The sequence below is a fragment of the Haliotis rubra genome, unplaced genomic scaffold (genome assembly GCF_003918875.1).
Source record: "Haliotis rubra isolate DU_JTF1 unplaced genomic scaffold, ASM391887v1 Scf15, whole genome shotgun sequence".
Classification (NCBI taxonomy): Eukaryota; Metazoa; Mollusca; class Gastropoda; order Lepetellida; family Haliotidae; genus Haliotis; species Haliotis rubra.
This window is the reverse complement of record NW_025765447.1, coordinates 1,034,078-1,058,730: the sequence shown is the minus strand read 5'-3', so window position 1 is coordinate 1,058,730 and position 24,653 is coordinate 1,034,078. Positions and strand designations below refer to the sequence as shown.

Below are 24,653 nucleotides of genomic sequence, written 5' to 3'. Positions count from 1 at the left end.
TATATGTTATGAGTAACTTATATTTCAGATTTGAACGAAATCGGTGAAGAAATGGATTTTTTAGAAAATTCTCCCGCTACACTCATCACATAAAATACACAACAATATACGGTTGCAAAAATCTAGATTTGTATATTTAAAAATTGTTGTCCAAACAGTGATTCGAACCCCCGTGGTTTCAGTTGCTGGTATGTTCTGTTTATCCTCACGTTACTATTCACAAAAAAACTGTTTCGGAATGATACATGATGACTTAATAACATGTGATCAGTGTTCAAGCCCTTGTTTAGATAGACGCTTTGCTTTAGGGTATCATTCTTGAGCATACTTAAATTATGCAATACAATGTATCACATATGTTGAAAAAAATATGAAGTGGAATATACACGAAGAATACTGGAGAGAGTGTGGCATTAAAGCTATAATTGTTCACCGGATTTCTTGAAGAAAACACCGTTTTCTTTCATGTTTCAGGGGAGGGTTCCCTGAATACACAATGCCATTTAGAAAGTGGTCAAATGCAACATATGTTATATTTGGGAATACACTTTCTTTGACATTTCACTGACTTTGTGTCCTGGCGATTAGGTGCCTGACTCTGAGGGTGTGGGTTCGAATTCCGGATGGGACTCAACCCAACACAAGTACTTATAAGAAGGTGTAATCCCAAATATAACATATGTTAAGTTTTCCTCTCTTTGAGAACACCAAAATGGTAAACATGTATGATACACAGGGTGTGTAGGTGAGGTAGTTCAGGTCAACAACAGGCACGTTGGGTGATCGTACCCCAACGGTTTGGGGCGTTCTACATGCTATCTACTACTGGTTCGTGTGATCCAGATTTGGTCATATACAGATCGCCATGATAAAGCTGGAACCTTGCTTTCTGTGGCCATAAATAACAAACAAACAGTCTAACAGCATCTGTGTTGTTCACATTATCCCTGTGAACTTAAAAAAGTAAGAAACCTCTAGATCTGGATATTTGTTCCAGAAACGTCTTTGGGTCGTTACTCTGCGCGTTCACACTTGGCGCAGAAGCTGCACTTCGAATTTCTAAGACACACTAAACTGATAACATATATACATAAAATAATGTACAAGCATATATAATACTCAAAAGTGGGTACTTTAGTTTCACGCCGCACTCAGGAATGTTCTATCTATATGGCGGCGGTCTGTAAATAATGGAGTCTGGACCAGACAATCCGGTGTACAGCATCATGAGCATCGATCGCGATCTACGCAATTGGGTACCGATGACATGAGTCATCGCTCGACGACAGGCATGGGTTACTGAAGACCAATTCTAACTTGGGTCTTCACGATTAACTCTCAAAAGAAGTTTATGAACACCCGTTTGTTCATATTATTTTTTAATATCAAAGAAACTTCTTTTGGGTAGTACACAAACAGTATGACATATCAGGGACACTCACCGGAGATATGACTTTTAAGGCAACATTGAATTTTATTGATACATAAATATGGATGATTTCAAAGGAAACCCGTAGTAATGCAGTGTGTTTACATGTACCACTGTGGGGGGCGGTGGGGTAGCCCAGTGGTTTAAGCGTACGCTCGTCACGCCCAAGGCCCGGGTTCGATTCCCCACATGGGCACATTGTGTGAAGCCCATTTCTGGTGTCCACCGCCGTGATATTGCTGGAATATTGCTAAAAGCGGCGAAAAACTCAACTCACTCACTCACTGTGGCAAAAACAATGAACGCCGATATTGCCCTGACAAACCGAAAGAACATAACAGGGGTGTATGCAGGATTCGACCAAACAGCCAGACGCGGCGACGTCGTGGTCCGCTAGACCAATTCCACGTCATAACGTTCAGTACATCCTGGGTAGATACTGCACCTGCAAGTCTTCAGTCAAACACGAATACCCTATCTGAATATGAATCACAACACATTTAAAACAGAGCTTTAAGAGCAAAGAACAGAGATAAAGATCCCAGTGCGAATGAAAATGTGATGAATCCGGCCGAGCAAGTTGAGGGGTTAATGCGGTGACCGGTGGGTTGAGGGGGTGTTGGGGTTGTTGGGGTGACCACCAAAGAGAAGTTTCCGATCTGCTGGAAGACTGCAGCATATGGGGATATCTTCCGATAAAACACCGGAGGCTGACCTACTGGAGCGTCCACCGTGACCGTTTGGGAGCCTGGATATTCCTTGCCAGTCCAAAGGAAGATCCAGTTAGAACTTTGGTCATTCGGCAGATAAACGTCCCACTTTGTCTGATTGGCTAAAAATACCGGCGCGACCAAAAGGTCATCTCCGTACATATACTGATAAGTGACGTCATAGGTATTTACGTCATCTTCGTAGTTCAATAATAGTGGGCGCTGCGCTGGGATTCCTGTCTGTGACGTCACGCGAACGACATTTTTGCTGTAGTTTTTCAACAGAGTGAACATTTGACAGAGACGGGCCATCTTGACGGTAATCCACTTGTTGGAGTAGAACTGGACATTGGCAGTTGGTTGGTTTCCTGAACAAAATGAAAAAAAGAATTGAACCGGCAAATTAACATGCAATGTATTTGTACAAATACGATGAAAAAGAAGCTGATTTCAGTTCTGAATGTGTGTAATGTATGGAATCCTAGAAGGGACATTTAACGCGACTATTTCCCTTCTAGGATTCCATAGTAATGGCCGTTTTGAAATCATTTTATGTTTTAGGACAGATTTTCTTTTTACAGAAACGGATGACAAAAAGAAAACAAATGTCCTCATCTCTTCCACCCTTTCGCAATATAACATGTCTAGGTATCTGAGGAAATATTCCGTCAATAATACAGTTTCAATAAACTTGAAGCTGACCGTCTCCCCTGTCCACTGAGAACAGACCACAGAACACGTACGTGTCTACGTAGATCTGGTTATCTACGACAGTCCTCCTTCAAAGATATAGATATAACACTAGCAGTACAAGAATCCCCAACAATTTAATGCGATCTCAAAAGTTTCTGAAATATGTTATGGCAAAGTACATAGTATAATATCATTGTTTACAAAATTACTTGTATCCAGTGTTACGAAAAGGTCCAATGTATTCATTGAGAGAGTGAGTTTAGTTTTACGCAACTTTTAGCAACATTCCAGCAATATCATGGCGTTGGACACCAGAAATGCGCTACACACATTGACCGACGTGGGAAATCAAACCCGGGTCTTGGACGTGGCGAGCGAACGCTTCAACCACAAGGCGAAAACACCACCACTGTAGCCCTTGAAAGGTGAGGTGAGGTGAAATTGGGTTTAATAATAATAATGAGTGAATTTGTAACGCGCCAATCTCCACGCCAGCTGGTATGCTCATAAGTTATTTAGGTGAGAGTCTAGACAAAGTACTTCTTAAATAAAAACGTTTTGAGAAGAGTTTTGAAGGAGTGCAGGCGTGGGGCTGTTTTGAGGTCTTCAGGCAGAGAATTCCATAGAACAGCTGATTGGTAGGCAAATGATCTGAATCCAAATCGTTTTAGTCTGTATCTGGGCACTGTGCACAGAATTTGGGACTGGGATCTGAGAGTTCTAGTTGGATTATACTGGCTTACAAGATCACACAAACAGGATGGCGCGATAGCGTTAAGGCACTGGTATGCGAGTACAAGAACTTTGAACTCAATTCTAGCTGAGATGGGCAACCAGTGTAGGTATCGTAGAAGTGGCTGTATATGTGCAAACTTTGGAGCAAGACACACAACTCGAGCTGCAGTATTTTGTATTTTTTGTAACTTTGAGACAGATTCTTGTGACAATGTCGCGCTGGAGAATATTTCGCTCATATGACGAAGTGCATGCGTGTGTATGTGTAAGTGCGGCTGCTTGTACTAGCCCAGACTTAAGCTGGTTTTATAGTGCTAGCCCACTGAGATACCAAGCCGCAGTGAAGCATGAATACCCCACTCAGACACATTATACTGACTCCGAGCCGACCAGTCCTTGTTGTACCCCTACCCATTAATGCCGAGCGCCAGACAGGGACCAACAAGTACCATATTTTAACGTCTTTTGGTATGACGCGGTCGGGGATCGAACCGGCGACCTTCCGCTCTCCGGACATATGCTCTAAACACTACACCACGGAAAGAGAATGGACATATACATTGTGAATATAGCATAATGTTTCATTCTACCTTCGTGAGTTCGGAACATGGGCCCAAACACTGCATGTTCAGCTCCGCGAAGCAACCTCTCCTCAGTCCGGACCATACCCATTGCAGAAGCGGTAGTGTAACCCCCTATGTCGAAATGGGTGAGTCCGTGTGACGTTATTCCCATCGATAGGGCAGCGGGTATGGTTGAGGCGAGTCCATCTGCGTAGCTGAAGTCAACGTTCTGGTCCCCTGCCCACATCATGACGCTGTAGTTGCCGGTTCCTAAACATCCATAATAATAATAATAAAAATAATAAAAGTAATTACTTGACTACTATATAAACAGTATCACAGTACCCCTGTCGATCGTTGTCCGAACAGTGTCAACCCAAGTAACATCTTTCTGCCTCAAAGAGACATCTTTTCAAAAAAATGAAAGTATAATAATCAAAAGACGTGGACTACGGTAATAATACGAAATAGGACATTAATAACAATGGCGGTAATTATAAAATATGCAAAGGCAAAAGTCGCCATGCGCATTTTTGGGCACAAACTTAAAGATAAGTCCAAAAGATATTTTTACTTTTAATCGCAAAGAACTAGAGTGGCTTGTTCCACAACGCGATCTCAGCGTTGATTATCAACGTTAACGCTTATGTGTCAAGGTTGTCGCGGAAATACAATACTTTTGTGGAATGTTTTTCAGGGCACGTGACAGTGTGACATGTACATGGAGCAGCTCGAACTAATCTTGGACGATGCACGCGTAAAATATTCTAACATGAGCGTGCTCTCGCGTTTTTTACATCCAGCACACGGTGTAAGTCGGCGCCTGTTTCGGTCATACCGACTGTTCACTACCATGTGACAAGGCAAGGGAGAGAACTGACAGCAAGAGTGTAGTTTCTACAGCTATAGTCAGTTACCTCCCCTGCCTCAGGAAGATACCATGTGAGAAGAAACACGACACCGCATGACCTCATGTCATAGATGGGTCAATGTGAATGTAAGGCTGTCAGTGTGTCCTTCACAATTACACCATACCAGGCAGAGAGGTACTACACAAACAGATATTAGGAATGTCTATAACATATCGGTCACATACACTCATGAGTAGTACTGCCAATTAAAAAAGATTGTATCGTGTGTATAAGTTTGCAACACCTCCGAAACAGGTGCATATAATATGAGAAAATGCATTTGCACGACTAATATATTTCATAATGATGCAACTTAAGTTTCTCCCTGGTGATGATTGCTTGTTACCCAGCACAATACCAGTTCAGTGGGTTCACCAAAGTATGTTTGTTTTGTTTGTTTGTTTGTTGTTTAACGCAGCACTCAGCAATATTCCAGCTATATGGCGCTGGTCTGTAAATAATACAGTCTGGAACAGACAATCCGGTGATAGACAGCATGAGCATCGATCTACGCAATTGGGATACAATGACATGTGTCAACCAAGCCAGCGAGCCTGACCACCCGATCCTGTTAGTCGCCTCTTACGACAAGCATGGGTTGCTGAAGACCAATTTCAACCCAGATCTTCACGGGTCTTTCCCCAACACCTCAAGTACTAAAGTACCTTCACAATATGATATCACAGTATAAATATTGCTGAAGTGTTTACAACCATGCGATGTTTTCATATTGGTATAGCTAATCATATTGATATAGATTAACAACTGTGACGAAATCGGGTGTTCTTTCGCATTTGTCCTCAGTATAATATGAAATCTGACATCGATAATGTTTGTTGTTTAACGCCACACTGAAAATATTCTTTTAATCGCAAAGTACGAGAGTTGTTTAACGCCAAACTCAACAAAAGTCTAGTTATATGACGGTGGTCTGTCTACGATCGAGTTTGACCAGCAAACTAGTGATTAACGTCATGAACATCGACCATCTTGATTGGGATACGATGACATGTGTCAACTAGCAAGCTTGACCAGCTGATCAAGACAATTGTTTCTTATGAGAAACCTTTGTTATGGAATCCTAGGAGGGACATTGTCGCGTTTTCGTTAATTTTGCCTCTTTTCGCTTGTTTTTGTGAGGGCGACAATGCAAAAATGTCCCTTCTATGATTCCATACTTTGTTGATAAAGACTAATTCTAAATGTTATCTGGTAATACTGTACCTGTAAATCCTGCCCTCATGAAGAAAACAATATCGCCTTCCGTGCCCGTCTCCTGTAGAGCCTCACGGTTCATGCGGGCCCATAAAGTGGGCCATTCGTTGTGCCTCATGGTCGCCGTGCCGTTGTGCAGCGTCGCGTAGGCAGGGGTATATTCCCCGAAGTCGGCCATCCAGCCACCAAAACCAAAGTTTATCACATTCTTGATCAGTATCTCTGAAACAAACGAAGAAGTTCCAGTGTACAACGATGTTCCTGACAACCGTCAACACATACCTAATTTATTTATAAACATTTTACAAAGGTCCCTTAATTCAGATCCGCGATTAACAGGACCCATTGCAAGGTGAATGAGTGAGTGAGTGAGTATGGTTTTACGCCGCTTTTAGCAATATTCCAGCAACATCACGGCGGGGGAACCAGAAATGGGCTTCACACATTGTACCCATGTGGGGAATCGAACCCGGGTCTTTGGCGTGACGAGCCAACACTTTAACCGCTGGGCTACCCCACCGCCCCGATATTTGGAAGGTGTCGCCAAACCGATAAATAATTACGCCGTGCTATAGTGGGCAAACATGTTTAAAAAATCAACCGTACCCTTTTGAGTGTGTTACTAGTGAAACGAGTCCATGTAGCTTTTCGCAGATGTATGACACTCCTTCGACTGCTTTTGTATACGATGTGTAATTAAGAGAGTACACGAACTTAACTGATGCACAGATTAATAATTACATGAGATATATACATGTTTATTAACAACATTCACATTTATCAATTAAAGAATAACCAACCGAAATATCAATCTTCTCATTGATCAGCTAAATTAACATATCCAGTTTATGACGTACTTAGTTACAATATTAATAATTACGAGAGACATTTGCATATTTATTAACAACATTCCCATTAATCAATTAATTTTTTTTATTTTATATTGAGGCACTACAACGTAAACTATTCATAGCACTTCAATTTATCAGCCTCCCAAAACCCCGGACGAAGCAGAGCAGATTGACGGGCGTTGCTATGGATACACACCATTCTTGTACCACTCAAAGGCTTCTGGGTTTGTCAGGTCTATGGTGCCGCAGTAGAACTCGCCGAAATTCTGGACCAGGGTCTTCCCCTGAGAGTTCTGTATGAAGTAGCCCTTAGCGTCTGCTTGCTTGAACAAAGTCCCATTGGCGTTGAGGTTCGGGTTGACGTACACAAAGACGTGGATACCACGGGCCTTGAGTGTCTTGACTGACTCGTCCAGACCTGTCAAAGAAGACAAGTGAATTTATAAACTATGTTCCCTGTAGTGTTGATCCTTTTAAGTCGGACATCTTTTCATTCAAATCGCCGCTTGAAATTTCGAAACAATGCCTGTCCGGAATTTACAGGTTTCGGAATAAACAGGTACCACTCTGTATTGAGCATGCTAAACAATGCCTGTCCGGAATCAACAGGTATCGGATTAAACATATACCACTCTATATGGACCATGCAAAACAATGCTTGTCCGGAATTAACAGGTTTCTGATTGAACAGGTACCACTGTATAGGGATATTCGACAATTTGCCATGCTGTGCTATGTACGACATATCAAAACCAGAAACGCTTGTAAACATTTGTAACAAATTGCAAACAATTAAAGCGACATGCAAAACACACAAACGTTAGTCATTGAAAGATTATTTATGACAACCAATGTTCATTATCTTGTTTATATATATATACCGATTGTACCGATATAAATACCGTGAACCAAAAACGTGAACCGGTTTCTGACAGTCAAGTATTTTCTCAGCGATAGATAAACCGAATTTGTTAAAAAAATTCACAGAGTAACCCTAGGGTATCATCAACAAGTCTACATATGGATATACATACCCGATATATTATCTACCGGTATAATCGGTGGATCAATGGATAATCGATTACCTGGGTACCTATCGGGGTTCCACTTCCAGTCCCAGAAGACTCTCTGTCCGAATGTGGTAGTAATAGTTCCGGACCAATCTTGTATCCATACGCCAGTCACCTTCAGACCATGAGCTTCCGCCAAATTTATGTAATCCATCATCTTTGGATAAAATCACATAATGTGGATTATGAACGAACTGAAATAAATGAACCGCGAAGGTGTAATGTAATATGATATATCCTATAATAATTTTTCTCAAATGTTTTAATGGTACTTTGTACTTCCGGATACCGTTTCACTCGGCCCCACCCGTTCCAACTGAATCTTGACCAACACTGTCAAAGTGAGTGACTGAGTTTAGGTTTACGCCGCTTTTAGCAATATTCCAGCAATATCACGACTGGGGACACCAGAAATGGGCTTCACAAATTATACCCATGTATGGAATCGAACCGGGTCTTCGGCGTGACGAGCGAACGCTTTAACCACTAGGCTACCCCACCGCCCCCACTGTCAAAGTATCCAGTTAGCAACTGCTTTCGTGCACGTGACTATTCATAGTGTACACAAAATTTGTAGCAAGTACAGAGTAACCGCTTTTAGATTTTGTTTGATCTGTTTGTGGCTTGACGCCACACTCAGCAACATACTGGCTATATATCAGCGGTTTGTAAATAATCCAGTCTGGAAAAGACAATCCAGTGATAGCGTCAATCTTCATTTATCGGATACGATGACACGCATCAACTAAGTCAGCAAGACTGTGTCCCCAATCCCACTAAAATTAGTCGCCACATGCGAAAATCGTGGGTTGCAGAAGACCAGATCGAATCAGATCTTCGCCGACTTATAAATCAGTTGTCAAATTGAACCATTAGGATCTGCCATTACACCGATGACTATGAAACCATGCAAAGTGCCTTGGTTTGTACCCCCACATGGGTTAGTAACCGTGAAGATGCAGGTTAGAATTAAACTTCAACCCCTGATTGTCTTAAGAGGCGACTAACGGGATCGGGTGGTCAGGCTCGCTAACTTGATTGACATGTCATTGTATCCCAGTTGAGTAGGACATATTGTAATGCTGTTGATCACTGGATTGTCTGATCCAGACTCGATTATTTACAAACCGCCGTCTTATAGCCGGAATATTGCCGAGTGCAGCGTGACAAACAAAACCAAATACATTAAGGTAGCGGAATAAATAACTAAAGCTGGGGCTCTGAAGATATCTATTTTTTTATCGGACGAAATAACTTCATTTTAATTAAAAAGGAGTGAGCTGGGAGATCTACATTTGGTTCGTTTAGGGATTCTGGGTCGGAGAATGGATTGGGCGGAAGGGGGAAATAGTGTTGTCTGGGGACGGTGGTTCAGGGACGATGAGAAATAGTGTGGTTCAGGAAGGTGGTTCAGGGACGATGAGAAATAGTGTGGTTCAGAGACGGTGGTTCAGGGACGATTAGAAATAGTGTGGTTCAGAGACGGTGGTTCAGGGACGATGAGAAATAGTGTGGTTCAGGAACTGTGGTTCAGGGACGATGAGAAATATTGTGGTTCATGGAAGGTGGTTCAGGGACGATTAGAAATAGTGTGGTTCAGGAACTGTGGTTCAGGGACGATGAGAAATAGTGTGGTTCAGAGACGGTGGTTCAGGGACGATGAGAAATAGTGTGGTTCAGGAACTGTGGTTCAGGGACGATGAGAAATATTGTGCTTCATGGACGGTACTTTAGGGAGGTTGAGAAATAGTGTGGTTCAGAGACGGTGGTTCAGGGACGATGAGAAATAGTGTGGTTCAGGAACTGTGGTTCAGGGACGATGAGAAATAGTGTGGTTCAGGAACTGTGGTTCAGGGACGATGAGAAATAGTATGGTTCATGGACGGTGGTTCAGGGACGATGAGAAATAGTGTGGTTCAGGGACGATGAGAAATAGTGTGGTTCAGGGACGGTTGTTCAGGGACGATGAGAAGTAGTATGGTTCATGGACTACGAGACTGACTACGGAGGAACCTGTATGTACCGACCAGCATACCTTCTGTGTGCCACCTTGAACGCCTATGACGGCGCCGTCATAGATCCAGTCAGGCAGCTCAGGAACGTTACCCAACATTGATATCAGCCCGCTGACAAGAATCTTCAAGGTCGGTGCTGTGGCAAACCTCATTGTACCAATGGGAGTCTCGTAAAACGAGATCTCGTGATACGAGTTACTGAAATCGAGTTTTGCGTAGTTACTTCCAGTGTAATGAAAGTAGTACTTCCGTGAGCTGATGAAAGTCGGCTGGGGGAAGTACGTCGTGTGATAGTCTCCGCCGCCGCCATCGCGGTTGTTGGCCATGAACGTGGCTAGGGTACTGAGGTTTCTCCCCACACCTGCAAGAGAAGATAATCTGTGGTAAATATTATGGACTAGAACCTCCCTACCTCCTTTCTCAACACATGGCAGCAGGAGCCCATGAAGATCCGGGTTACAAGTGGTCTTCAGTAACCCATGCTTGTCGTAAGAGGCGACTAACGGGATCGGGTGGTCAGGCTCACTGACTTGGTTGACACATGTCATCGTATCCCAATTGCGTAGATCGATGGCCATGATGTTGATAACTGGACTGCCTGGTGCAGACTCGATTATTTACAGACCACCGCCATATAGCTGGAATATTGCTGAGTGCAGCGTTAAACAACAAACATACCAGCCAACCGACATGGCGGCAGGAGTAAAACCTTCATGTTTTTCTTCGGTAGCCAGATTACTTCAACCCAACACAAGGACGAGAGCAAAGAATAAGCAGTTATATTAAGTTTGTTTGCTTAACCGAGTCTGGACCAGACAATCCAGTGATCAACATCATGAAGAATACGATGACATGTCAACAAAGTCAACTTATAATAAGTAGCGAATCCTGTATCCTGAAATATATGGTATTAGATTTTGGAGTTTTCATCTGGTATCATCACTATTTGACATGCTTGTGATATATACGAAATTTCCAGTGGTCTTTGATTCCTGATTAAGGCTGGGGCGGTAGCCTAGCGGTTAAAGCGTTCGCTCGAAAAGCCAAAGACCCGGGTTCGATTCCCAACATGATTATATGTGAAGCCCATTTCTGGTGTCCCCCGTCGTGATATGCTGGGATATTGCTAAAAGCGGCGTAAAACTAAACACCATCTCATTCACTTAGCCGGGACTTCGGCGTGACGAACGCTTTAACCACTTGGTTACCCCACCGCCCACTCTTCGGGATCAGAGCGGGCGGGACATAAGAAACAGAACACATAGGACAGATTAACTGCAATGGCTCCATAAGGTCCTACAAATACCTTGCTCTCGTGTCCAGATGGGGAAGGAATGTCCCTTCATGTTAAAGTAGGAGAACTGTTCCCCTCCACCGTAGACTCTCTCTCCAGCCGGCGCAACCAACCTGATCCATACTTGATTGATGTTCTTGCTCATACCCGTCACGTCCACGTTGAAGCCGTTACCATCGGCGTCACCGGTGAATGTCAACGACATCTGGGGAAAGTATTGCATCAGTCATGTATACGATTAAATTCCCAACTTTATCATATAATGTCTTAAAATAGTCGTTGTTTTCGTTCCATGAAGTAGTGGCCTCACTCATGCGAACAACTCGCGCGCAATGAAAATCAGCTACAGTAAGAGTGTGAGAGAGTTTAGTTTTACGCCGCATTCGGCAATATTCCAGCTATATGGCGACGGTCTGTAAATAATCGAGTCTGAACCAGACAATCCAGTGATCAACAGCATGAGCATCGGTCTACACAATTGGGATTCGATGACATGTCAGTGAGGGTGACCACCAGATCCCGTTAGTCGCCTCTTACGACAAGGATGCATGGGTTACTGAAGATCAATTCTAAACCGGACCTTCACGGGTAGAATCAGCCGTACCACGAATAATTAACTAACTTATGAATCAATCAAATCAAATTTGATTTGTAGTGTAGCCCTAATTTTGAATGAAATATGCGCCCAAAAATCCAAACTGAAAGTTATCCATCCCAGGTAAGACCTAACACACGTATAGAGCTGAGCATACTGGATTCTGGCACATCGGCTGAAGTCTCCAATTGTCGACACCGCGGACCGTTCTTCTGCAGTTATCTCCCCTTGATCATAAACCACATCTTCACATTGCAGAAGTGCTGGCGCATCACGATTAGTGAGTAAAGGTTTAAGCGCGTTTTCGTAAATTCCTAACAGTATCGCGATATGGGGATATCGGAAATGGGTTTCAGACATCGAACTTGCGTCAGGAATCGAACCCAGAATAAAAGTTTTGGTTGGTTTGTTGTTTAACGCCTTACACAGCAATAATCCAGCTAAATGAGGGCGGTCTGTATAGAAACCAGGGTCCCGATCCATTCGTCACCACTCCCCCCTTTCCGTAACCTCCAAGAAGACTCGTCCCCCACTCGATACTTGTTATGTGCGAAAATACGACAAACCAATCAGAACGCGCGTAAATGAGCGCGGTGCTTTGATAAAAATAATCCCGAGTACTTAAATCGTTTATGGCATTATGGCATTGTTTAAAAAATCATGAAAAATATATATCGTCATATTGAAAGTACAAAGAACGTAGCTAAAAGGATTTTGCTGCCTATTATAAAGTTTTTAACAAGAATCATGCGATTGACGGTGAGAGATATGTCTTTAACAAATATGTTTTTCTCCTTCTTTTAGTTGTATCAAAGAGGTTTAATTCTTTAAATAAATAAGTGGAAACACACACACACACACACACACACACACACACACACCCCCAAATAACAACAACATAGCAATACAATGTACGTGTGCTTCGGTGATTTTTAGAAACATTGGAATCAAACAGGGATAGAGTTATCGTTCTTGTTTAAAGTAGTTCTGATGTTCATGCGCCAATATGAAATCCTTCCAGAGGGGCACGAGTCGCTATTCGGCTTGTCCCAGAACAACACGAATTGGTCACGAATGGGTCCCGATCCACAAAACGCTTGTAGCGTTACGACATTCGTAAGCCTATGATAAACTATAGAGTTACGACAGGTCGTAACATTACGAACGTTCTGTGGGTCGGGACACTGATACAAGGCAATTATGTGGACGTCGGTAGCTTGAAACTCCAGATTACGACATACCGTAGTCTACGACCACATCATCGTGACTCGAACTTCGAGAGACGCAGATTTTGTTTGTTTGTTGTTTTACGCCGCACTCGGCAATAGTCGAGCTTTATGGACGTTATCAGTAAATAATCAAGTCTGGATTAGACAATCAATCATGAGCATCATGGGCGTCGATTTACGCAACTGGGATAAGATGCTGCATCAACAACGTCATCGAGATAAGATGCTGCATCAACAACGTCATCGAGATAAGATGCTGCATCAACAACGTCATCGAGATAAGATGCTGCATCAACAACGTCATCGAGATAAGATGCTTCATCAACAACGTCATCGAGATAAGATGCTGCATCAACAACGTCATCGAGATAAGATGCTGCATCAACAACGTCAACAACGTCATCGAGATAAGATGCTGCATCAACAACGTCATCGAGATAAGATGCTGCATCAACAACGTCAACAACGTCATCGAGATAAGATGCTGCATCAACAACGTCATCGAGATAAGATGCTGCATCAACAACGTCATCGAGATAAGATGCTGCATCAACAACGTCATCCAGCCCAATCAACCTGTCCTGTTAGTCGGTACTGACAATAAGCTGGGGTTGATGAAGACCAAGATTATCTAACGACGACCGTCATTTGTCTGCTGGCATGCATACCATTGTAAAGCTGCAGAGATTTAAAGAGACACAAAATACCGACGAAGGACAAGCATGGATGCAATATCCAAAATGGAGTGTATAGGGCTTTTTGTCAAATGAGGTGCATTAATAATGCAGGGAGTGACGTAAAAGAAAATTAATAGAGAAACCATTTGCGTGCGTGCGTGTGCTCATCTCTCTGATAAATTCTTCCGTTGGAATAATCTAGGAAATGTGGGGTGGTGGGTAGAATAGTGGTGAAAGTGATCGAAAGTGACCCGGGTTCGACTCCATTCATGTGTACAGTGTGTGAAGCCCATTTCCGGTGATATTGCTGGAATATTGCTTAAAACGGTGTAAAAATGTCTCTCACTTATCATGCTTAATGATCTTTTCCTACAACTGTCAGAAAAGCGTACAAATTAATTTTTTTAAACCCGGAAACATTTACAGGAGATAAATTATCCTTCACACATCAACCTTCACCTTTGAGTGACATGAATGGGAAAAAATAGAATTGAACTAAACGTATCTATCTGTTATACTTGGTGATGCGCACCACTCGTGAAACTTGTGTGACGTCAGCCACGCATGCTCATTGATATTGTGCGATTCATCTTGCCGACAGTAGCTGGAGACGTCGACGTACAGGTAAGCATTACCATTTTTGTCACTTATACAAAAGAGAGTATATCTCACGGGAATTTGTTTGAAATCACTGTGGGATTTACCAGACGCTTATCTCTACATATTCAGGTCAAACTGATTTGGTATCCCTTTTGTCCAAACCAGAGTTTCTATTTCAAGCTGATTTGTTTTTGTTTATTTGCGGTGTAAAATTACAGCTTGGGTCAGACTGACTTTGTAACATTACCGTGATGCAGGAAGGTTTTGTTCCCGTCAGTTAGAAGCTTTTAGTACAGGTGCACGAGAGCGCGGTATGTCCAGGAAAGACAGGGCAACGTACGTCGCCAGAGAAACCATCCGTTCACATTCACACTGCGAAAAAACACATTGCTCAGCTAGGCGTTTAAAACAAAGTCACACATACATCTCCAACTTGACACATTCTGCTGATGAGGAAACACCTACGGGCAAATTAAGTGAAGAATTGATTCACCTTTACAAACTGTGAAAGTAAAAGTATGTTAATACGTGCATAAATGTCTTGGTGTGTACGATATTATCTACAGCGTACACTCCGTTGCCATGGTAATGCAATCCCCCCAAAATAGTTTATGGCACATACGTGATTGAAATAACAATGAGGTTCACGAAGACGTATGTCGAGGAAGGAGCATTGCTTGTATGCGAGTTTTGTTTATGACGGTGATAGATTAGAGTTTTGTCCCCTTTGAGCAATCGTTTAGTTACGTTATGACGAGTTAGTTCGGAAATGAAACCGAACGTGGAACCACTAAAGAAGGGATTAGGACCAAAGAAATACAAGCGAAGTCAGCCCATGAACGTCTTGACGTGACTACTGCAATTTTACTTGGAGTTTAGCTTATTTCTCATCCCTTTTTTTATCCATCTATCCTTACCGCCTCCCTCTCTCTCTGTCATTAGAGAGGACTTTATGCGTAACACATGGACTACATTTCTGAAATATGTGTACGGTTCCACTTTTTTCTGAAAGGTCGGTAGTCTTGAGGCTATGGTGAACAAACATCTTTAATCTCTAATTACAAAAGCTGTAGACAGGGTGAACCCCATGGTAAACGTCCCCCCCCAATAAAATGGATGGCCATAGAGATACAGTCAGCCACGTTCATAACGAACACGTTTTTAACGAACTGACGGATGTAACGAACTGTTTTGTGAGTGCCGGCCACTTCTGTATTTCAGTGAAAATGCCTATAACGATCGACGGTTGTGACGAATTATAATGATTAGTTCGTTATAACCGTAACTAACCGTAAGTCAACCAAACTGGGGTCATTATTTACTGTATTTAACTCACCCAAAAATCTGCATAGCTGAGCAGAAGGGTGTTGTTGGCTGGTGTCCATTGAAACTTGGATAGACCAATCCTTTCGTCGGTTGATTGTTTGATGTGGAAATTTCCCAGGAATTCGTTGAATACTGTCGTCACTTTCCCAACGTAGACACATGGCGAGTCTGGGCTCTGTTGCAGCAACTGAAGGAAGAGTGAGTGAGTGAGTGAGTTGGGGTTTACGCCGTTTTTAGCAATATTCCACCAATATCACGGTGGGGGACACTAGAAATGGGTTTCGCATTTTATACCCATGTGGGGAATCGAACCCGGGCTTTCGGCGTGACGAGCGAACGCTATAACCACTAGACTACCCCACCGCCCCAGGAAGACATATACAAAAGCAGGCTTAGAAACGGTTAGTCTGACACCATTACTACAGTTTATTATCTGTACTATTTGTTGGCGTTTGGATTCTGGCGTATGGATTCTCACACACATGTACACCTCCACACACACGTACGTACGCACGCACACGCGACTCCATACACACGCATCTTCGCTCACACCTCTACACACACGTACACAATCCTTCATGCATACACACGCACGCTAACTTCCATGCATGCAAACCTCCACACACACGTACACAAACCTTCATACATACACGCACACTAACTTCATGCACACAAACCTCCACACACACACAAACACAAACTTTCATACACACACGCACACTGACTTCCATGCACACAAACCTCCACACACACGCACACAAACCTCTATACACACACGCACACTGACTTCCATGCACACAAACCTCCACACACACGCACACAAACCTCTATACACACACGCAGACTAACTTCCATGCACACAAACCTCCACACACGCACGCACATAAACCTTAATCCACACACCTTCACACGCACACACACACCTTTACATCCATACACCTCCACACGCGCACGCACGCACACACACACACACAGACACACGCACGGGCGCAAATAACACTCGTTAAACCCTGTTTCACACACACACACCCTTACACGATTCCCAACTGATTTACGATAAAGATCAACATTTGTTTGCCTGTGACAAAACCTGACACACACAACAAACGCTGTATACGTACCAGTAGGCTCTTAAGGGCTACACTAAAGGAGTTTCCGCTTTGTGTAAAATTAAACCCCGATGTTTGACTGGCGAGTATCACCAGCACAAGGGCTTTCAACATCATCGTGTTGGATGTAGCTGAAATAGAGAAACATCGTGTTTAAACCATGGTGTTTGACACGCAAGAAGGTACGAAACAAAATTGCCCACAAACGTGAAGCAATTTAGAACGTCATGGCATAAGGATACCCAGTCTTGGGTCAGAAACAAATTCTTTTCGGTGTAAAGGAAAAACAGCTGTGTTAATTATATGACTTGATCACTGAAAATCCGTGATAACACCAGGTGTTCGCCGTAAGGGTAAGCATGTCCTGCCTTACGGGTAGCACCTGCCATTCACAAAATTTGCCAAAAATAGAAGTATTTTTCGCCTTACGTATACGCTGCACAGTACTGGTTGTGTTTAAACAAGCCAGAGTGAGTTTAGTTTTACGCCGCGTTTAGCAATATTCCAGCAATATCACGGAAGGGGACACCAGAAATGGGGAAACCTGAGAATCAAGTGATCGATGAACCGGACAATCAAGTGATCGATGAACCGGACAATCAAGACGGACAATTTGGAGTTACGACTGCTGTGTAGAAGTACAGCTATTAAGATACTCATAAGTCAAGAAAAATGTTGTAAGATATATTTGTTTTTACAACACATTGGGGGCCAGTTTTAATGTCTCAAGAAATCTCCTGAAATAGAAACACGTATGTACATCAGCCGGGGTTACCTTAAACAGGGTTCTCAGAAATATTTACAGACATAAATTAATAGTGATTTTGCCTGCGGCAAAACGTTGAAAAATTAGAATAATTTGTATTCGTTAACTGTCATTGTTGTGAGTTTGAGTTCCATTTTATGAATAAATGCATGTCATTTATTTGCAGAAATTATCATTTGATATCTTTAAACGTTTATATGAGAATAGCATTATTCCTAAGTACATTGTATTTTCACGTCTATAGCTTTGCGACAAAGGCAACTTCAAGAGGAGATATAAAGAACAAAACTATACATATAGCCAACCGAGATCTTGACTGAAAGTAGAATTCAAACTATATACATGCGTTTATAATTCACAATCAATTAGTGATATTTCCGACACGAACAGTTTGAAGGCCATTTCTGGTGTCCCCCGCCGTGATATTGCTGGAATATTGATAAAAGCGGCGTAAAACTCAACTCACTCACTCAATCCGACACGAACATGTAAACATGTCGTTGCACCCTGCTCAACGTCACAAACACGTGCGAATGCAGGAGTCAAAACATATGATACAAGTCAAATGGGGAAATTCCATAAAATATATGTTGTTGGTTGTTCACTGATGCGTAAAATGAATTCGTGAAACAAATGAACAAGGTATAAGTCACTCCACCTGCTTACAAGAAATTCGTGAAACAAATGAGCACATAAGCTCCCACATCTAATTTATCTTATCAGCCTCGTATACTTTGTACCCCTTCGCCTAGCCTGGCTACAAGTTGTTCTGTATCAGTCATCAATAGCCAGACTTGCTGTTAATAGTTTCCACCCATACCCACATGTTGTTTTTGTTAATTCCTATCGTTGTCATCCATAAAAGTATTTCGCCTATATTGACATAAAGCGGCATTGAGATGGTATAGGTTCGCACAGGTAAGCTCTTCGTGTACTGTACTCTTCTACTTTGTCTTTGTCATATGTTGTACTCGACACAATCCTTTCATCTCCAGCAGCTGCATTATGATTACATCCATTGCTTGTACGTTCATCAGTATTCATCCCTTACATTATTGAGTCACTGTGTCTTCGGTCTTCTTTGTGTTAGAAACGGATGTGTGAACTTCATAGTACAGGTCGCTGAGTTGATATACTTTGTCGGAAACCAACAATCGAACAGATGAGCTGGAAATTGTAACACTGACGGGCTTCTTGCAACATATTAACTAGTATTGGGTCAGACCCGTGAAGATCCGGGTGAGAATTGGTCTTCAGCAGCCCATGCTTGTCGTAAGAGGTCAAGAACGGGATCGGGTCACTGACTTGGTTGACTAATGTCATCGTATCGCAATTACGTAGATCGATGCTCATACTATTGATCACGGGATTGTGTGGTCCAGACTCAATTATCTATAGACCGCAGCCATATAGTTGGAATATTGCTGAGTGCGACGTTAAACAACAAACCAACCAAGCCTGTATGGGTCAGGGTACATTCAGCACGACCCGTAGGTGTTCTCTTCACACTGACATAGCCCATGACCAGTCGTGTTACACGCTTAATCCACACTGTTTTAAACACTTGTGTTATTTATCTTCCTACAGGAGTTGTTCATTAAACAAGCATCAGTTTACTCTTTAAACGTTGTCATTTAGAGCTTGGCTAAATCACCTTAAAGTTTACAATTATCATTTGTAACATGTTATATTTGGGATTACACTTTCTTAGTCAAGTAGGAATTCTAGTGCTTGTGTTGGGTTGAGTCCCATCCGGGTCAGAGTCAGGCACCTAATCGCCAGCACACAAAGTCAGCCGCCTTGGCTTTGTGTAATCATAAAATTATCATTGCAAGAAAGTTTATCTACTTATCAGTGATATGTCAATGGTCCTCACTGTCACTGACATCTATATTACTGATATTGATACTGATACTGATATTGGTACTCATACGTAAAGGAGTAGGACAGGTGAAGCCTCGAGCTTATACTAGTGGAGGAAGCAACAGTGATGGGACACGGTCCTAGACAAAGACATGGCTTCCTTACTTATTCAGACACCGGATTGTACATAAAATCAAACGTAAACAATATTAGATACTGGTTAAAACAACTAACAATGCCTTCATACAGATTGCCAAGAAAATGTTACGATATAATGATAGTATATGATAGCCATGGAAAACGGAATTGGGTAACAGACATAAAACAGTTATTATCATTTATCGGCTTCAGCAATGCCTGGCATGAACAATTTGTTAAATCTCATTCTCAGTTTGTCTGTTCAGTTAAACAAAGACTTAAAGATATATTCCTTCAAAATTTGTCAATTGGTCTCTCGTGATCAAATAAATGCTTTTACTACAAAATGATAAAAGTGTCCATATATCCCGAACATTATCTTTCAGTTTTGACCATAAGGAAATATAAATCTTCACTGGCCAGATTCCGCTGCTCTGCGCATGATTTTTATATTGAAACTAAAAGATAGAATCTGTCAAATGTGCAACTTAAACGAGGTCGAAGATGATTTCGCTTTTTATGTGTTTGCCCAGCATACTTATCGTGAAGAAATAGATACACAAAGACATATTATTATGTACATCCTGAAACTCATAATTTTATATCATTGATGTATAATTCCAGAAAACACACTTAGAAAAATTGTCCATGTATATTCACAAAGCTTATATTCGCAGAAAGAATGTTCCACTACCCACACATGACTAATTATTGTACTACAGGCCTGTGGCCTTTCAGTATGAAATAAAAGATTGATTGACACTCGATTCTAAAATTCCTGGCACACTGATTCCTTTGTGATGGTGAGACATGAACATGTGTTTCTGAATGTCTTCGGACAGTGATTCCTTTCTAGTTCTGAGATCTTAACACCTGGTACTAAAAGGGCCAAGGTATTATGTCCCTAGTAGCGCACATATTAATGGTTCATGCAATCTGGCTTGGTCGATTACAGATTGTGCTGCGGGTGTTGAGATGCAGGTTGAACGGAATATCAGAGAGAAATGAGGTCGTGTTGAAGATATGTAGCGACTGGAAGGAATGCGTTTCTGTGCATATGTTTGTCTGTTTTGTATGTGTGCGTAAGCGTGTAAGTGTGTCCGTCTATGTGTCTGTGTGGTATAACAACACATACCACATTTTAACCTTTTAGCAGGACCATTTTGTCAGTTAGTCAATTTAAGCTTACAGTTGTAGCGATGAATTGATATCAGTAAAATCTGACGAGGGGTAACTTTAACTCCACATGTCACCTTTCCCTTTCTGTCATCCATATTCCAGGCTCTCCAGCCACATTTCACAGCTGTTGAAATACAATTCCAGCAGAGAATAACCCTACCACGGCATGGCACAAACCGTTGATCTGTGATAGGGTGTGGTGGTTATATCTCGCGTTTCATGTCAATTTGGCAACCGAGGAGGGTTTAGTTAAATAATCATCCATTAAACCCACCAATACAGTATTAAAGGCACAATGTCAGACATTTTAGACAATCAGGTCAGGGAAAAGTCAGGGGAGAAAATGTTTTTCAAGGTCAGGGAAAAGTCAGGGAATTTTGTTACCAGTCAGTGAAGATTGAAGTTTTGAAAAAAAGTCAGGGAAAATTGCATTTGGTAAGGGAAAACTTATTTTTTCTACTCTGAGAATTGTATTTCTTCATACTATTAAAACTACCATGTGTATGGAAGGACTGGTTTTCAGTTCTTTTCAGACTTCACAGAGGCAAAGATTGTATGATTTTGAAATTCATGTCTGTATTAAATGTGCTTTTATATAGAGATTAGTACTGTGGAGTCCTCACACTATATGTATATGACGGATGTAACCAGTGATACAGTGAAAACCTTTCAACTTAACTGCAAATTCTTTAAGTGACATTGCAAAGCCACACTTTTCAAGTATTCATGAAAACATGTAATGTGAGGACTCTTGCATACAATACCATGTAGCGAAAATAGCTTATTCTATATCATATAATCATCAACTACCCAGAACATTGTATGTGTTGCCAGTTGAGAAGTTGGAAGTGTTTATTATATTCTTAATCAGTGTTCACAACTCTAGTCAGATATATAGCCATTTTTTAATTAAGCTGAGATGAAACAGTTGGTTTCTTTAGTTGTTAATGTTGAGATGAGTTTATCATGATAATCAGTCATCCAGTGTTGATCTTCAGTTAGACAGCTCAGTATGAGACACTGACAAGTAGTTGGTTTGTTTAGTTGTTAATGTTGAGATGAGTTTATCATGATAATCTGTCATCCCGTGTTGATCTTCAGTTAGACAGCTCAGTATGAGACACTGACAAGGAGTTGGTTTGTTTAGTTGTTAATGTTGAGATGAGTTTATCATGATAATCAGTCATCCAGTGTTGATCTTCAGTTAGACATCTCAGTATGAGACACTGGCAAGGAGTTGGTTTGTTTAGTTGTTAATGTTGAGATGAGTTTATCATGAGAATCAGTCATCCAGTGTTGATCTTCAGTTAGACAGCTCAGTATGACACACTGACAAGGAGTTGGTTTGTTTAGTTGTTAATGTTGAGATGAGTTTATCATGATAATCAGTCATCCCGTGTTGATCTTCAGTTAGACAGCTCAGTATGAGACACTGACAAGGAGTTGGTTTGTTCAGTTGTTAATGTTGAGATGAGTTTATCAAGATAATCAGTCATCCCGTGTTGATCTTCAGTTAGACATCTGAGTATGAGACCCTGACAAGGAGTTGGTTTGTTTAGTTGTTAATGTTGAGATGAGTTTATCATGATAATCAGTCATCCAGTGTTGATCTTCAGTTAGACATCTGAGTATGAGACACTGACAAGCAGTTGGTTTGTTTAGTTGTTAATGTTGAGATGAGTTTATCATGATAATCAGTCATCCCGTGTTGATCTTCAGTTAGACAGCTCAGTATGAGACACTGACAAGGAGTTGGTTCGTTTAGTTGTTAATGTTGAGATGAGTTTATCATGATAATCATTCATCCCGTGTTGATCTTCAGTTAGACATCTCAGTATGAGACACTGGCAAGGAGTTGGTTTGTTTTGTTGTTAATGTTGAGTTGAGTTTATCATGATAATCAGTCATCCCGTGTTGATCTTCAGTTAGACAGCTCAGTATGAGACACTGACAAGGAGTTGGTTTGTTTAGTTGTTAATGTTGAGATGAGTTTATCATGATAATCAGTCATCCCGTGTTGATCTTCAGTTAGACAGCTCAGTATGAGACACTGACAAGGAGTTGGTTTGTTTAGTTGTTAATGTTGAGATGAGTTTATCATGATAATCAGTCATCCAGTGTTGATCTTCAGTTAGACAGCTCAGTATGAGACACTGGCAAGGAGTTGGTTTGTTTAGTTGTTAATGTTGAGATGAGTTTATCATGATAATCAGTCATCCAGTGTTGATCTTCAGTTAGACAGCTCAGTATATGAGACAGTTGGTTTGTTTAGTTGTTAATGCTGAGATGAGTTTATCATGATAATCAGTCATGCTGATCTTCAGTTGATCTTCAGTTAGACAGCTCAGTATGAGACACTGACAAGGAGTTGGTTTGTTTAGTTGTTAATGTTGAGATGAGTTTATCATGATAATCAGTCATCCCGTGTTGATCTTCAGTTAGACAGCTCAGTATGAGACACTGACAAGGAGTTGGTTTGTTTAGTTGTTAATGTTGAGATGAGTTTATCATGATAATCAGTCATCCCGTGTTGATCTTCAGTTCAGTTAGACAGCTCAGTATGAGACACTGGCAAGGAGTTGGTTTGTTTAGTTGTTAATGTTGAGATGAGTTTATCATGATAATCAGTCATCCCGTGTTGATCTTCAGTTAGACAGCTCAGTATGAGACACTGGCAAGGAGTTGGTTTGTTTAGTTGTTAATGTTGAGATGAGTTTATCATGATAATCAGTCATCCCGTGTTGATCTTCAGTTAGACAGCTCAGTATGAGACACTGACAAGGAGTTGGTTTGTTTAGTTGTTAATGTTGAGATGAGTTTATCATGATAATCAGTCATCCAGTGTTGATCTTCAGTTAGACAGCTCAGTATGAGACACTGACAAGGAGTTGGTTTGTTTAGTTGTTAATGTTGAGATGAGTTTATCATGATAATCAGTCATCCCGTGTTGATCTTCAGTTAGACAGCTCGGAGTATGAGACACTGACAAGGAGTTGGTTTGTTTAGTTGTTAATGTTGAGATGAGTTTATCATGATAATCAGTCATCCCGTGTTGATCTTCAGTCCCATCCGGTCAGAGTCAGGCACCTAATCGCCAGCACACAAAGTCAGCCGCCTTGGCTTTGTGTAATCATAAAATTATCATTGCAAGAAAGTTTATCTACTTATCAGTGATATGTCAATGGTCCTCACTGTCACTGACATCTATATTACTGATATTGATACTGATACTGATATTGGTACTCATACGTAAAGGAGGTAGGACAGGTGAAGCCTCGAGCTTATACTAGTGGAGGAAGCAACAGTGATGGGACACGGTCCTAGACAAAGACATGGCTTCCCTACTTATTCAGACACCGGATTGTACATAAAATCAAACGTAAACAATATTAGATACTGGTTAAAACAACTAACAATGCCTTCATACAGATTGCCAAGAAAAATGTTACGATATAATGATAGTATATGATAGCCATGGAAAACGGAATTGGGTAACAGACATAAAACAGTTATTATCATTTATCGGCTTCCGTAAATGCCTGGCATGAACAATTTGTTAAATCTCATTCTCAGTTTGTCTGTTCAGTTAAACAAAGACTTAAAGATATATTCCTTCAAAATTTGTCAATTGGTCTCTCGTGATCAAATAAATGCTTTTACTACAAAAATGATAAAAGTGTCCATA

At 41.4% G+C, this 24,653-nt stretch overlaps 1 protein-coding gene across 1 annotated transcript in view; it reads right to left on the bottom strand.

Moving 5' to 3' along the window:
* Positions 1–1,362: 1,362 nt before the first annotated feature.
* LOC124270142 (sulfoquinovosidase-like) overlaps positions 1,363–24,653 on the bottom strand; it is a 50,856-nt gene continuing 27,565 nt past the window's right edge. The window contains exons 3-11 of the mRNA XM_046705167.1: positions 17,035–17,153; positions 15,924–16,100; positions 11,499–11,691; positions 10,213–10,553; positions 8,193–8,334; positions 7,304–7,525; positions 6,266–6,478; positions 4,158–4,400; positions 1,363–2,507 (exon numbers count right to left, since the gene is read on the bottom strand). Coding sequence (XP_046561123.1) covers positions 1,930–2,507; positions 4,158–4,400; positions 6,266–6,478; positions 7,304–7,525; positions 8,193–8,334; positions 10,213–10,553; positions 11,499–11,691; positions 15,924–16,100; positions 17,035–17,139 — 2,214 coding nt within the window. The 5' untranslated portion in view covers positions 17,140–17,153 and the 3' untranslated portion in view covers positions 1,363–1,929. The remainder of the gene's footprint in view (positions 2,508–4,157; positions 4,401–6,265; positions 6,479–7,303; positions 7,526–8,192; positions 8,335–10,212; positions 10,554–11,498; positions 11,692–15,923; positions 16,101–17,034; positions 17,154–24,653) is intronic.